General features: G+C 48.8%; 1 protein-coding gene and 1 long non-coding RNA gene across 2 annotated transcripts in view; one reads left to right on the top strand and one right to left on the bottom strand.

Moving 5' to 3' along the window:
* Positions 1 to 701: 701 nt before the first annotated feature.
* The window catches only part of LOC102252431 (E3 ubiquitin-protein ligase HECW2), a gene marked incomplete at its 5' end in the record, with an annotated part of 58,580 nt that continues 43,350 nt past the window's right edge, over positions 702 to 15,931 (top strand). Inside the window, 3 exons of the mRNA XM_005857046.2 lie at positions 702 to 811; positions 10,217 to 10,337; positions 12,040 to 12,153. Coding sequence (XP_005857108.2) covers positions 702 to 811; positions 10,217 to 10,337; positions 12,040 to 12,153 — 345 coding nt within the window. The remainder of the gene's footprint in view (positions 812 to 10,216; positions 10,338 to 12,039; positions 12,154 to 15,931) is intronic.
* On the bottom strand, positions 9,037 to 10,197 carry LOC106726434. The gene is made up of 2 exons (XR_001362510.1): positions 9,637 to 10,197; positions 9,037 to 9,246 (listed from the first exon to the last, which is right to left on the bottom strand). It is a non-coding gene; the product is annotated as an uncharacterized LOC106726434 (long non-coding RNA).

Genomic DNA, 15,931 nt, shown 5'->3' with positions numbered 1-15,931 from the left:
GCATGTGGCTCGCGAGCCGCAGTTTGCCGACCACCGAGTTAGTGCAATCAATACTGCTTTTCCTTATCATCATCTGTATGATATGGGATTCCAAGATACCAGATATCTGCTGACGGGCTTTTAGAAGACTGGTGGAAACAGCGGATACGGGGCTGGGTAATCTCACACCAAAGCCCTCACATTGGAAAACCATTATGAAGCGAGGGGGCTGATTACTTAGGAGCTATTTTGTTTTCTTTTGCTTTTAATGCTCCTTTTACGTCCTGAGCTCCGAAGCCTGAGAGCCGCTGTCCGTCTCTCAGATGAAGCTGTGACACATGCTTCGTGTATCCAGGAGGGGCTCTCAGTAGATGTCTGTTGTGTTGGAATCTTATTCCCAAATTAAAACACCCAGGTTCTCTTGCACACGAACATGTGAACTCACACTCACGCATTAAAGTGGCAAAACAGAAACGACATTGTCCGACGTCGGTAGGAAAACAGACCAGTAGCCACAGGTTTCTCGGGAGCGGCCGCAGCAGCCAGTCTGTGCGGGGACTGGCCAGTGGGCAGAGGGACAGCGCTCCCCGTGGGACGTGGGACGGGGACGAGACCTCGGGTGGGGCGGGCCAGGAGGAGAGAGCGACTGTCTTAGCGTGGAAACACGGCTTTTCCCCACCTCATTGGCTAAAGTGCGCATTTTGTTTCTTGTTTTTCCCCAGTTTATTTGAAGAAGAGATAATGTCTTATGTGCCTCCACATGCCTTACTCCACCCCAGCTACTGTCAGTCCCCGCGCGGCTCCCCTGTGTCCTCTCCCCAGAACTCGCCAGGTGAGTCCACCTGCAGCTCCCGGGTTCTCCGAGGAGCGAGCCCTAAGTCAGAGGTTGTGTTCTACGTCGGGGCCAGTGCAGGGACATTCGGGTGCATCTTAGGGCCAGCCCGGGTGCATGCCACGTGGCACGCTCTGTCCTCTGGAACTGGCTTGTTTCCCAGGGGATTCATGCTGACAGGAAGGTAATGGCATTCCGGAATAGCCAGGTAAAGGCTCGCCGTGCGGCCTAGTCAGAGACAGAACTTACTCTTCATTCGGCGGTGCCCAATATGAATTGGAAAACGTTAGGGCACAGAATACTGTGTTAGCTTTTTGCATTTAAAAGGTTTTAGTTAGGAGGCTGATTCAAGGAATAATAAAAAGAAATCTCTACTTTCGAGAAATAATAGAGAATTGAAGCTGGTCAGCTTCAGGGACTTGGAGAGTTTTCCCTGCAGTAGTCACTGCCTGCGCTGCATGGGACAGTGAAGGACGCATGGGCAGACAGAACGTGTGACCGATGAAACAAACGAACATGTTTAAGTTCAAATTCCTTTTGAAGGAGGTATGTTGTGAATGAAGGAGTGAATGAATAGATGAGCAAATGAATGAATGGTAGAAAATGCAGCTTAGCAAATGAGTGTTTTTTAAAGGTGGGTAGTCATGATGTTGTAAATCAGCTGTATTATCCTCATTATAGGCAATGCATTGTTCACACTTTAACAGCTTTCAGAATTTAAAACTATGTTACTAGGAATCCACACTCCATATGTATTACGAAGAGCTGCTCTGTGTTCGTTGATATATAACATGTGTTTTCACATATTGTTGTGATAATGAAGCTACAGCCGACTCGAATACCTCAAACAGGAAAAGGTTCATTTACCACAGATTTATTGAGCATCATCTATGAGCCAAGCACTGGTGCTACAACGATGAATAACACACTCTCTGCCTTTGAAGGATTCATAGTGGGCCAGTGAGTCAACAAATGACTCTGTAAAGCTCTGTGGTCCGTCCTGTATTGAAGAATGTGTGGGAACACAGATGTGGGAACACGTCTTCCCTTAAGACTAGGGGTGGGGTGTTTAGGGAAAGATGAAGGTACCAGGTATGAAGGGGGGCCCTGAAGAACAATGATAGGAGTTTACCAGGGAGACCAAAGGAAGAAGGGCCTTCATGGCACCGAAGCATGAAAACAGTTTAGGGCAAATGGATAGGGCAACGCGAAGGCAAGTTCCCAGAGCTCAGACTGTAAGATAGACTAGGGCAGTGATGGTGAACCTTTTGAGCTCGGCGTGTCAGCATTTTGAAAAACCCTAACTTAACTCTGGTGCCGTGTCACATAGAGAAATTTTTCGACCTTTGCAAACCATAGTAAAGCAAAGACTTATATTTTTGATATTTATTTTATATATTTAAATGCCATTTAACAAAGAAAACTCAACCAAAAGAATGAGTTAGCGTGTCACCTCTGACACGCATGTCATACGTTCGCCATCACTGGACTAGGGTCTGTGGGTCATTGATGCCTTACCTTGTAGTCCATGTGCAGCCCCTAAAAATGTATAAACAGAGGAACGTCCTGTTTTACAAAGACCAGTTTGGTGGCGATACAGAGGATGGATTAGAAAATGAGAGACTAGAATTAGAGAAACTGTTTGGAAGGCTGTTGTGTTAACCCAGGTGACATGCTAAAGAGCTGGACTGGTGACGATAGAGAAAAGGGAATTAATTCGAAAGACACGTAGGAGGTGGAGATACCAGGACTTTGAGTTCAGGTAAGGAATTCTGAGGTTCCAGCACCCAGATTGCTAGGCAAACGGTAACCCCATTTACCCAGAAAGGGAAAGGATTGGACTGGAGGGGAGTGGAGATGAGTTTGGTTTGGACATGTTTCCTGAGGAATCTTCGGAGATATCCAGGCACAACTGGAAAAGACCGCCATGGAGCTCCGGAGAAGCTGGCTGGGAACACAGGTGTGCAGGTGGCAGCTGGGCCCAGGATGAGGGGAGAAGAATGAGGGAAGACAAGTCTGTGGAAAGAAGGGAAAAGAGGGATGGTCACATGAGAAACCCCAGTGTTTCAGTGATGGGCGGAGAGAGAGAGCGCAGGGGAGAGAGCCAATGGATTTTGGAACAGAATTAGGAAAGTCTTTTCAGGGAAGCCAGGTTTCAAGGAGGAGGGAGCGGTTAACCGGGCCACATCTTCAAAGGAATCATGAAGGATGAGTCTGAGAAGAGGCCGTTAAATTGGAAATTTATGAAATTGGAAATTTATGAAATTGGATATGGCCTTTGCCAGGGCAGTTTCCATGAAACCATCGGTCACAGACTGGAATGTGACCGGTGACAGAATGATAGAGGACGTCAGGTGGAAGCCAGGAGGGTAGACTATTGTTTTCACCAAGTGTGAAAGGAGAGAAAAATAGGACAGTACCTGGAAGGAGAAGCGGCGTTCAGGAGGGGGTTCCGGGGGTGGGGGAGAAGCTGAGCGTCTGTGTGTCAGGCACACAGAGGTCAAACGATGTGGGTGGGAAGAGAGTGGCCCCTTGAATGGGGCGGAGCAGCAGGCGGCACAGCCCAGGCCGGGGGCAGGCAGGACCCTGGGGGCCCAAGCACAGGTCAGCTTGGGAACAGAGCAGGGACACCAGTTTGGACAATACAGGTTGGGAAGACAGAAGTAGGTGACACAACAGGTAAGTTTAAATGTTACATAGACGTTTGAGGCCAACGTCCAGGGGAGAAATTGCTATCATTCACAGCTGGCCTTCGTCTTTGTCAACCGTGTGTGACGTTGGGTGATCCACTCCTCCCTGGCCTTGAATTTCTGTCCTGTAAAATGGGAATAATAGTGGTCGCCTCCCCTGGTTACTCGGAGGAAACCTCGCTGGAGAACACCATCCCAAGCATCCAGTACATATTCGCTTATTCCTTTTTTTTCTTTTTTGGAAATAGGATCCTAAAAAGTAGCATTTGTCTATATTTGAGCCATTAATAACTGCAACATATCAACCCATTTCTTCCTGATGCGCAGGGCCGGCCGCCTAAATAGTTACTCATTCTGACGGGTCTTTATCGTCGCTGGGGCCCAGGGTAACGCTCAGTTGGGTTGTCCCTCTCCGGGTGGTTCATGGGTAAAGAAATGAAGCCGTGCGGGTTGTCGCTGATTCCAGCCAACGTTCTCCTCCCAGGCCTTTGCTGAGGCACCCTCCCCGAGAAAAGGTAGATCTCAGGGTGTCCCTTTGAACCCCCCCGCCCCCAGAGGCGTGGGCCGGGAGACTGGCCAAGCATCTCGAGGCTCGTGTGAACATGCGACGTGATGCCTCTATCGATCACTTCATTTCATCGCCCATCACCATGGCCATGAGGGAGTCCCTGGTGGGAATAGCACGCCTCCTGGAAGCAGGTGTGGGATTACGTTCCAAAGACGAAGAGAACCCAGGCAGACCCCCCTCGCCAGCAGTGCTAGTGGCGGCTTGATTCCCAGGGAGAACCGTCCCCATGCTCTGGCCCCTGGGGTCCAGTGGGTGTGGTTTGTCCCTTCCATCGGCTGCACTGCCCGGTCCGTGGGGTCACTAACTGATGCCACGTGACCCACAGGGGGACTCGCTGGCCGCCTTCCTCCTGTTTCTCCAGGTGAAAGAGCCTCTCCTTCTACCGGTGTTTCCCAAGTTTTCGTGAAAACACTTCCGAGCGGTTCTGAGAGGTTGTCTGGTCCCCCCTTGAGACTAGAACGCCACCCCCTGAGGGTGTGGGGATGATGTTGTGAAAATCACGACGATCATGAATTTTAATGATCTTCTCGGAGCCCTAGGACCCCATCAGCTGTCCATGTTTCCTTATCTGAGCGCGGGACAGTTGGGGGCAGCGGGGAGGGGCTCCGCCAACGGGGACTCGCTGCTCTTTAGCTGTGAGAGCGCCACTGAACACCTGTCCCCATGTTGGAGCGGGAAGCTTGGCTTTCCTGGGACCTTAGACGCCAGTCCCAGCCTTCGCGCCCTCCGCCCCAAGGCAGAGCCCTTCCCAAGCACCGTATGGTTTGTGATGTCCGATCCGGTCCCAGGAGGAGATTTAGGGGCCGTAGGAGGCTGGGCATTTCTAGAAACTTAGATGCAGCAAATCCCCCATTTAATGAATACTGTGGGAGGCGTGCTCACGCCTGTGAACGTTCCCGTCACCTAAGCTCTGAGTGCACGAGGCACTTGGCTGTTTGAGAGACCGTCGCACAGCGCTGGTGGTCCTTGGCCAGACCTGGGCCATCTGGAAGCGACAGCAGCCCAGGTCACAAGCGACCAGAGAGCACTGAGGAGCCACATGGGTCTTTCCCGGAGCTCGTCTTAAGGGCCTGGGGTGGGAGAGGGAATGATTTCTCTGACCCCACAGGGGATTCTCTTGTCCTATCTCTTTCTGAAGTCTTAGCATCTTAGCTGCTGCTCATCTCATCGCCTGTTCTTCCCACAAACATCCTCTCTGTCTCTCTCCCTCCTTTCCTCTCTAATCCCCTCTCCCTTCCCCCATCACCCCACTCTCCCTGGAGTCGCTCTGCACTTGTTCTAGAAATGGGGTTCCACCCCTTCTCTTTACTCTGCCCCCCCAGGTGATCTGGGAACCAGATGGTACAACTGTAGGTGTCCCTGTGGGGGATGGGGACCTGTGGTTCCAGAAACAAGGGGAAGGGAAGCCGAGTATGTCGGTCACAGCTAAGAGGTGGTGGTGGTGGTTGTCGCTCGTCTCCCTGTCCCCCACCCCAGTGCTCTCAGGGGTGCCTGTCACTGGCATGCCCTTTTGCTCTCCCCTTTTAAAATCCACCCTGGTCTGAGAGGCCAGACTATCCAAGGGTTTTTTAAAAAAAACCAAATAGTATGTAAATGAAAGCATGAGCCGGCTCAAAACAATGACCTGAAGGCCCGTTCCTTAGGGAATAAAGCAAAAATGTGAAGACTGCCGTGGCTGTGCTTCTAGCCAGCTAGTCTGGAGGTGTGAGTGTGTGAATGTGTGTGTGTTTGAGTGTGTGTGTGTGTGTGTGTGTGTGTGTGGTTTTCCCTGTAAATTTCCATTGCGGAGCTATGTTCCAGAAGATGGAGTCGCCCAGAAATTACTGCACAGCTTGATAGTCTGTTCTCATTCACTGACAGAATTTTTTGAAAATGTCATAGAGATTTTTTTTTTTAGAAAGTGAACCAGGGTAGGAATGAGCTCTGGGCCATCCCCGTACAGCGGCCTGGGGCCATGTGGGACGAGGCTGAGCTCGCTCCCCATCCAGGGCCGCTAGTCCTCAAGGCAGCCGGGGCTCCTGGGGGCACATCTGGATAATCAGAAGGGACCCAGGCTTCTTAGAAGTTTGATGCAGATATTTTCCTAGTATCACCCCAGGGATTTTTTCAGGTAGAATTCTGGAGTTGCTATGTGATGATGCAGGTTTGTAACAGTACGTAGAAATAGGGCGGCACTAGATGGAGGGACTGTAGGTCTGTCTAGGAATGGTAAAGAAAAAAGAACCCTAATGTCAGTTACTGAAATTTCTTCCTTCAAATAATTGATGTAGCGCTGACTACCCTATGAAGTCAGCCTTCATTGGGTCACTTCCTGAATGTAACAGCGTCCTTTCTGAGTCTGACTTCCCTGTTCAAGTCCGTAAAGTCGCTCTCGGTCGGAGCCTTGGATCCTGGAGCCTTGCGGGGAGCTGTGGCCGCACAGTGCTGCTCACTCCGCTCCCAGAAAGATCATGTTTTATTTCCACAGCGGAAGTACCGGCGCTCCTGCCCTGGAATTTCTTGGCAGTTGCACCTGACGTGCATTAGGAGTCTGACAAGGGCCAGCGGCCTAATTCCCTGTAATTTCTAAGCCGTGAAGTAATGGGTAAATGGTTTTTTCATGATAGAACTATTAGCGGAAGCATTTCTTGCCTTTAACGACGTCTGTCCCCAGAGTCTCCGTAATTGAGTCACGTCAGCTGGAGCATCAGTGGAGTCAGAGCTGTTTTATTGAGGCCCATGTTGGTGCTGATGAGTGCATTATGGGGCTCCCCACATCCTCGTAAGCATCTCAGGTTACAGCAGCAGCATAAGATGGGCTGTGGTGTTTCTGTTTAAGGAATGAACTCCTAAAGAATCACGTTTCTTTTGAGCCTGGACGATTTTCATGGGGTGCTGTGTTCGTCCTTTCCTCTTCCACGATCATGCTCTCGAACACGGATTCATGAGTCTGCTCCGAGCTGTCTGGGTTTACTGGCCGGCTTTTCTCAGCCGGCAGCGCTGACAGCCTCATGCTGCACCCCTGAGTGGACTTGGCACGTGCTGCCCTGTCCCTGGGCATCCAGGAGTGTCGGTCGCTGGATGCGGATGCTGCCCAGGTGTTTTGTGGGTACCATTGCCCTCCCAGGCGGGGAGGGGGTGGCGGATAATGGTCCTCAAGCTTGGAGTTGGTGGAGAGCCCTATAAAACACTGAGCCAGGCCACACCCCCAGGAGTCTGATGTCGTGTCTTGGGTGTGGCCTGGCCAGGGAGGTTTTTAAGCTTCCCAGGTGATCTAATGTGCAGCAGAGCTGTGGGGACCACTGCCAAGGAGTCCCTTCTGCATCCCAGACACTTAGGTCGAGGTTATTGGTTTTCTTTGTGACACAGCTCTTAGCTCTGTGGGTAAGAGTCATAGCTATGCAGACAGACCTCTGGGCATATCAATGATCAATAGCAGTGTGACTGACATCGTTCCTAAGCCCCAGCGCAGGCCCCGGGCCCTCGGTGCCCAGCTCCATGCAGACAGTGGCAGGCACCAGCCTCCCTCCCCACACCCCGCCCACCAGCCTCCCTTCCCATGCTGCTTTGGGTGTCAGACCCACCATTCACTGGCATGTGACTTCCGTTGCCTTAGTTACAGTGGTGATGGTGGGAAGGGTAACAATGCCTGCTCCCTAGACTTGGGAGGACTCCCCAGGATTCTCTATGCAAAGCGCCTGGTCCCTAAGGCAAAGCCGGCACTTAACCAGCGAACGGCAGTGGTATTGTTCTAAAAACTTTATTTTTTAAATGTTTTTATTGTTTTCAGAGAGGAAGGGAGAGGGAGAGAGAGATAGAAACATCAATGATGAGAGAGAATCATCGATTGGCTGCCTCCTGCATGCCCCCCACTGGGGATCGAGCCTGCAACCCGGGCATGTGCCCTGACCTATAATCCAACTATGACCTCCTGGTTCATATAGGTCAATGCTCAACCCCTGAGCCACGCAGGCCGGGCCTAAAAACATTGTATTACCACGGGAGTTTCTGCTTCTCTCCTGCTCAACCCCTGAGCCACGCAGGCCGGGCCTAAAAACGTTGTATTACCACGGGAGTTCCTGCTTCTCTCCTTCCCTGCTGGTACCCGTTCTTATTTCACATGGCACATGGTCCCCTGCGTCCCCACCCTGCAGCCCAGGCTCACCGTGCCTCAGGCCTCCATGCAACTGCTCCTAACTGGCCTCCACCCCATCTTCTCTCCTTGCCACCCTGCCTCCCACTGCTCACTGCATCGGGCCCAGGCTCCTCAGCCGTGTTTTCAATTCCTCTCGTAGTTTGGCTCCAACCTTCCACTGCTTTCCCTCCCCACTCACTCCCCCGCGCTCCCCCTCTGCTCTGTGAGTGGGTCTCCCCGTGTCTGCTGACCATGCTCACAGGGCTTATTGAACTCACGCTGCTGCCCGTAGAGGACAGATCTCTGGGGTAAAGGCCTGGCTCCCTCGTCTTCCCCCTTTGTTCTCTGTCATCCTCATTCACTGTCCTTTTCCCATAACCCTGATCTCAGTGCGCATCCTGGGGCCAGGCAGCCGTGCCAGTGTGTGGCTGTGGCACCGTGGAGCGCACGCTTCCTCTGATGGAGCAGCGGCCCACGTAGCCCCAGGAGAGTGCACGCCAGCGGCTGCAGGAGCTCCCGACATTGTCCGGAGGAAATACAGAATTTTTTACTTGAAATCTCCTCATTTTTAAATGCTGAAAAGTTAATTTAACATCTTTAAAAATGATTTTAATGCAAACAAGATGGATCACTAGGTCTGGGTCCAGCCCCAGGGCAATAGTCCTGTCCTCTGCTTTATAGTTGACACGCCATCGAGGTTAGGGCTTAATCACGTGTTCTCCAATTGTTGGACAGGTTTTATTGCTGACTTCCCAGCCACGGTGCCCACTTCGGGAACCCTGTCTGACTCATTGTGAGCATCCCTTGCTGAATCTAACATGGTATTAGCAATGAATGACCACCACTGAGCTGATTCATTCATCAAAGAAATACTTAATGGGCTTACTCTGGTGCGTAAGGCACAGGACTTCAGCATGTCTGTTTTCTGGTTTCTCTCATTGTGTTGTGAAATCTCTGGTGGAAATTTCCAGTGTTCTTGTCAGGGCCCTGACTCCCATTTTCATCACTGATTCTGTATCCCGGCGTGTTGGTTAGATACCTTCAGACCCAAAGCCAGAGTTTTCTATGGAAAGAGGAACTGTTACTTCTACATTTTATTAATGATACTTGTCATATGATGAGATATTTTTTAAAAAAATCTTTAGGTAATCTGCAGATAATCACAGTACTTGGCACATATTAAGAGAAGCAGGGGCTGTGTGGAGGTGGGCAAAGGTGGGGGGAAACGGGGGACATCTGTAACAGTGTCAACAATAAAAGCAATAAATACGTTCACATTGTTATGCAAAAAAAAGGAATGCAACAAACGGCAGTCTTATTTATTCTGTGCAACCAGGAGACATGCCTTCAGCAGTTATGTCTGAATTCTGTTTTTACATCCAGATTATTCTACCCTGCGACATCAAATGCGTGCAATTATGCGTCTGAAGCAATTCCTAGTTAGGGTGCATACCCGAAAGAAGTTTCGTAGGTTTTCCATGGAGTAAAGGATGGGAACTCACTGCTCTTGCTGTAGACACCGCATACTTTTCACATGATAACTTCCTGTCTAATTGCCATGATATCATCTCAGCAGCCAGCAAAGCTATTCCGCCCTCCAGTCAGCACTGGGCATGAGTAATCCAGCTTGGCTTGCAGCAGCTTGGGCTGAAAGGGGAACATATTTGACGAACACATGGCACCATCATAACTACCCAAACGGCTTCGTTCTTTTCGACCAGCATGCCACCAAGAAACGCAGGGGCTGTGTGGAGGTGGGCAAGGGTGTGGGGGGAAAGGGGACATCTGTAACAGTGTCAACAATAAAAGAAGTCAATACATTCACATGGTTCTGCAAAAGAAAAAGAATGCAACAAGTGGCAGTGTTGTTTGCGTAAGCTCTGTGCAGCCTTTAACCTGGACAGTGGGAAGCTGCAGGAGCTGAACGCGTTGATGGCCCCCTTTCACATGTTCCCTCTGGTCTCAGCTCTGATGATGTGTGTTCATGGTGACATGATGCAAAGCCAACCCTCTCTCTCTGTGGTTTGCTGTAGGTACGCAGCGTGCCAATGCCCGGGCACCAGCCCCTTACAAGCGAGACTTTGAAGCCAAGCTGAGGAACTTTTACAGGAAGTTGGAGACTAAAGGATACGGACAAGGCCCAGGGAAATTAAAGTAAGTCAGAGCGAAACCAGCACAGGGTCTGCTGATGGTGAGAGGATGGGGTGCAACTGGGCATGATTTGGGGCGGACGATCACCTTGGTTTTAGTCGGTGTAATTATTTTGGTGTCTGTACGTGGCAGCACCATACATAACACGGTTCTGGCATTGAGCACATTAAGCTTAAGGTTTTAAAGCAAACAGTAAAGAAACGACCACATTCCATGTAAAAAATGTTAAGGAAAAGTACGAGCTGCCCAGTGGTTGAGCACCGACCTATGAACCAGGAGGTCACGGTTCGATTCCCGGTCAGGGCACAGGCCCGGGGTGCAGGCTTGATCCCCAGTGGGGGGCATGCTGGAGGCAGCCAATCGATGATTCTCTCTCATCATTGATGTTTCTCTCTCTCTCTTCCATTCTGACATCAATAAAACTATATTTAAAAAATGATAATAATAAAATTTTAAAAATGACGAGCTGATTTACTTTTTCTCCTGAAAAGGACCTCTGTTGGCTTAGCGTGGACTCATTGGCTCTGAGGCTGTCACGATGTCCCGCATCGCTCAGCACTGTCTCCTGAGCCGACCCGAGTGCGGGCACCATGCTCAGCATGTCGCTTTGTGAACTAAACTTCACTTGTCCGACGGCGCACCTCGTGAACGTTGTTGCTGCCTGTCTTCCTTCACCTCCATTTAAATGGGGAAATGGAAGCGGCCTCACGATGTGTGGGCAGATTGATGCTTGTTCTCTACGCGCCCCCCCTGCCCGCATCCCCCCTCCAGCCTGCGCCAGGGCCTCACCGAGGTCACGTGCCCCCTGAGAGAGGACACGGGAGGGAGGGTCGCTACTGCAGTCCCACCACATTCCGGATACCCGAGAAAGGGTCCAGGGGGCAGCCCACAGCCCATGGCTCGCCACCCCCCAGGAGGGTTCACTTGGTTAAGTTAGCCGGTCCACTTCCCTCACCTCAGAAAACACCAGCCCGTCCAACACCATGCCTCAGAGCCTTCTCTCCTGATGTTTCTCTTAGGAAGCTCTTGATCTAGCTTTCATCCTTGGCCTCCACATTACCTCCCTTTCCATGGCTATTGTCACTACAGGCAAATTGGTATTTGCTCAGGGATGACTTCAACTGTCATTAGGACAAGTGGGTTCATGGGCCACACGTATCACTTCAACTGTCATTAGGACAAGTGGGTTCATGGGCCACGCGTATCAGTCGTTTGTATCTGTCACTTAGGGAATCTCAAGATTCCCTTAATTTAAAAATTAAGTCAAGCACAGTGGTAAACTCCTCTGCCTGGGAGGACACTGAGAATTTTTTTCCTCTTGTTCTCACGGTCAACTCTCTAGGCTCTTAGTACCTCAATTCCTTGTCTAGGGGCACTCAGGCTCCAACCATGACCTCCTGGGGCTGTTCTTCCTTTACTCAGCACAGGGTTGTGCCTGTGATGTTGCCCATTGTCCTTGGATAGATGGACTCGACCACTCAGAGGGCCTCTCGGTGTTCGCAGGTCATAGGTGGGGTGCCCCGTTTATCAGCGCTCCTCTTACGCAGCAGTTGCTGGCAGAGAGTGATGGCATGAAGTCACTCCTTTTTGCCTCGTTAGTTATGGTAAATGGAAATTAAATGGCAAGCGCCCAGTCCTAGAAAGATAAGGATTAGGCAATAACCTTTTTTATTTTTTTTTTTTCAAATTGTCTCCTTATGGACAGGTTAATCATCAGAAGAGATCACTTACTCGAAGATGCTTTTAATCAGATCATGGCCTACTCCCGAAAAGACCTGCAGAGAAATAAGCTGTACGTCACCTTCGTCGGGGAGGAAGGGTGAGTGGCACAGAGAAGTGGCCCGGGGAGCGCAGGCTGGGCTGCAGGGCGGTGTCTCACCACATCCTCGCTGCGGTCGCCTGAAACAGGAAACCCTTCTGGCAGGAAATGCCGCTCTCATACACTGAAATCTCGTGGCTTTTTTTTTTAAAGGCCTTCTCTGGTTTTTAAATTATTTGGCATAGAAATTCTTTGGTAAAAACTTATAACTCCTGAGCATTTTTGAGAGCAGCATTTGGTTTGGTCTCTTCTCTAATTCTCTCCTAAAGGGACGTGTGGGCTTTGAGGGACTAAACACCAAGGAATTGCTTTTTGTTACCTACCCTGGGTGCCCAGCAGAACGTGCTTCGCCTGGTAAATAAATTCCGTTTCAGCATCACGCATTGGAATTCTGCTCTTCTACCCAGAAGCCTCCGCAGCAGTAACTGTTGGGTCTTGGTTCTTACTGTTCTCTCCTTTGAGAGGGCAGCACACCTACCGAGATGGCTGCCTGCCGTAAGCAAAGGTCTTCAACCTTCCACGACTCTTGCCTGAGTGTGCTCATGTAGATAAGGGTCAGGGAATGAGGAGTGAAGACTCGCACCGTCTTCATTGCATCCGGGTAGACGTAGCAGCTGTTACATAGCACATGAGAGATGACAGCTCTCCTGTCTGCCAGGCCCCTTCCTCTTTCCCCATTTCAGGGCAGGGTTTCGAGTTCCAGCACCTCCAGTGTAACCCAGCCATCGCTACAGTTAAGTAATCAAAACCCCACACCGTTGCCTGAACTCTGGTTGTCTTCTCCTTGATTGTATTGATTTGGATTATTTCCCTCTCAGTCATGCCCAGGAATAAACTGTGTTAGATTATGGAACCATAGGCGTAATAGCCAACAAATTAAACCATCCAGTATATGGTTCATGAAATGGAGGCTCCAATGTATAAAATAACTGCATGTCCCAGTGGAACCAGTTTATAGCAAAATTGAGATTCACAACCAGGTCTTAGTTCTTCATTCAGTCCTCTTGGCCCAACGCTGGGATGCAAGCAAAACTCCTGCACTCTGGTCTGTCTGCATGTGTTTCCTACCCATGGATCTTTCCGCCATTTCAACTACTGCCTGGTAACGTCCGCTCTTCACGTGCGCTGTTGTATAGTCTCCCTGCTGAGACTCGGTGAAAGGAAAACCTTACGTGGGAAAAGAGCATAATGTGACCAAGTCGCACAGAAGCTGCCTGAGACCTGAGCCCTTCATCCCTGACGTGCCCCAGTGGATTTCTCGCGTCTGTTCGTTGGCTTAGAGATGCAGGTGCACAGTTGAAAATGCAGACAAATGTTTTTGGCCTCATCACAGGTATGCATGGGATGCCAGGTATTTCCTGGCAGAGTCAGCCTGGTTTGAATGAGAACACTTCTCCTCCCCCAGAGCGCCAGCTGCCTTCCTTCATGGTTGAGATCTCAGAGATGCAGGGAAGAGTCTTGGGGAGCCCTGGGACTTCAGTGTGAACGGAACAGGTGCTTGTGATGTTTGGTCATCCTCATGCAGCCTCCCTGGGATCCAGACTGATGACATCTGCTCCTGGGAGGAGGCCCAGGCTGAGTGGGCCTGATAACTCTGTGTTTGATCGCCACAAATGTCCAAATGCTTCCTGCTTCTATCGCCTGTCTTCCACCTGTAACCCCAGAGGGAAAATAAGAGGAGACATTGAGGTGTGAATTTCAGTTATCAGAAACAATCTCTTAACTTTGTGATTGCCAGAATGGCACAAACAACAGTGAATGACAGGACATTGTCCCGTGTGGGGACAGGAAGTGTAGAAGGATATATGGGAAGTAGGGACTTCCAAAGAGGCAACAATATACCATTTGCATGGCCAGAGATGCAAAAGACCCGTAATCAGAAAATCATAAGACACTGAAGAAAGATAATTGAAGAAGATACAAATAAGTGGAAGCATATACCATGTTCAGGGGTAGGAAGAATTAACATAATTAAATGTCCATATTACCCAAAGCAATCTATAGATTCAACGCAATTCCTGTGAAGATACCAATGGTATATTTCACGGACCTAGAATATTCCAAAAATTAATATGGAACCACAAAAGACCTGAATAGCCATAGCAATCTTCAGAAAGAACAAAGTTGGAGTAAATCATGCTATGATATCAAACTCTACTACAAGGCCATAATAATCAAAATAGCCTGGTACTGGCATAAACATAGACATATACGTCAATAGAACAGAATAGAGAGTCCAGAAGTAAACCCACGCCTTTATGGCCAATTATTTATTAACAAAGGAGGCAAAAACATACAATGAGGTAAAGATAGTCTATTCAATAAATGGTGTTGGGAAAATTGGATAGATACGTGCAAAACAATGAAACTAGACCATCTTCTTACACCATATATAAGAACAAACTCAAAACGGATTAAAGACTTAAATGTAAGATTTGAAACCATAAAAACCATAAAAGAACACATAGGCAGTAAGATTATTGGACATTTTTCTTAGCAATATTTTTTTTCTGATATATCTCCTGCAACAAGAGAAACAAAAGAAAAAATAAACAAGTGTGACCACATCACACTAAAAAGCTTTTGTACAGTGAAGGAAACCATCAACAAAATAAAAAACAACCCTACTGAATGAGAGAACACATTCACCAATGATACATCTGATAAGGGGTTAATATCCAAAATTTATAAAGAACTTATATGACTGAAGACCCAAAAAACAAGCAATCCTATTAAAAAAAAATGGGCAAATGACCTGAATAGAGACTTCTCCAAAGAGGACATACAGGTGGCCAGTAGACATATGAAAAGATGCTCAACATCACTAATCATCAGAGAAATGCAAATTAAAACCACAATGAGATGTCACTTCACACCTGTCAGGATGGCTGTCATCAATAAATCAACAAACAAGTGCTGGCGAGGATGTGGAGAAAAGGGAACCCTAGTGCACTGCTGCTGGGAATGCAGACTGGTGCAGCCACTGTGGAAGACAACATGGAGGATCCTCAAAAAATAAAAAATGGAACTGCCTTATGATCCAGTGATTCCACTTCAGGGAATATATCTCAAGAAACCTGAAACACTGAATTGAAAGAATATATGCACCCCTATGGTCATTGCAGCATTATTTACAATAGCCAAGATCTGGAAGCAGCCCAAGTGCCCATCAGCAGATGAGTGGATAAAAAAGCTGTGGTGCATTTACACATGGAATACTACTCGGCCGTAAAAAAAAGAAGAAAGTCTTACCTTTTGTGACAGCATGGATGGACCTGTAGAGTATTATGCTAAGAGAAATAAGCCATTCGGGGAAAGACAAATACCATATGATTTCGTTTATATGTGGGCTCTAATGAACAAATTAAACTAATGAGAAAGACAAATACCATATGATTTCATTTATATGTGGGCCCTAATGAACAAATTAAACTAACGAACATAATAGAAACAGACTCATAGATACAGAGAACAGACTGGCAGCTGGCAGATGGGAGGGAGGTTGGGGGGCTGAGTGAAAAGGGTAAAGGCATTAAGCAAAAAACAAACAAACATACACACACAACATAGCACCTCACAGACACAGACAACACAGTGGTGATTACCAGAGGGAAAGGGTGGTGGGAGGGGATAGAGGAGGTAAACGGTGCAAGAGGGGACTAGACTTTGGGTGGTGAACACACAATACTATATATATATGGTGTCCCCTCAAAATGTGTACATACACTGAATAATAATAAAGGCAGTGTTTATTAAAATACATTTCATTTTCAAAATT

This window comes from Myotis brandtii, unplaced genomic scaffold (assembly GCF_000412655.1).
Source record: "Myotis brandtii unplaced genomic scaffold, ASM41265v1 scaffold1067, whole genome shotgun sequence".
In the NCBI taxonomy this organism is placed as follows: Eukaryota; Metazoa; Chordata; class Mammalia; order Chiroptera; family Vespertilionidae; genus Myotis; species Myotis brandtii.
The sequence above is the reverse complement of the archived record's forward strand: the minus strand, read 5'-3'. Positions and strand labels throughout refer to the sequence as shown.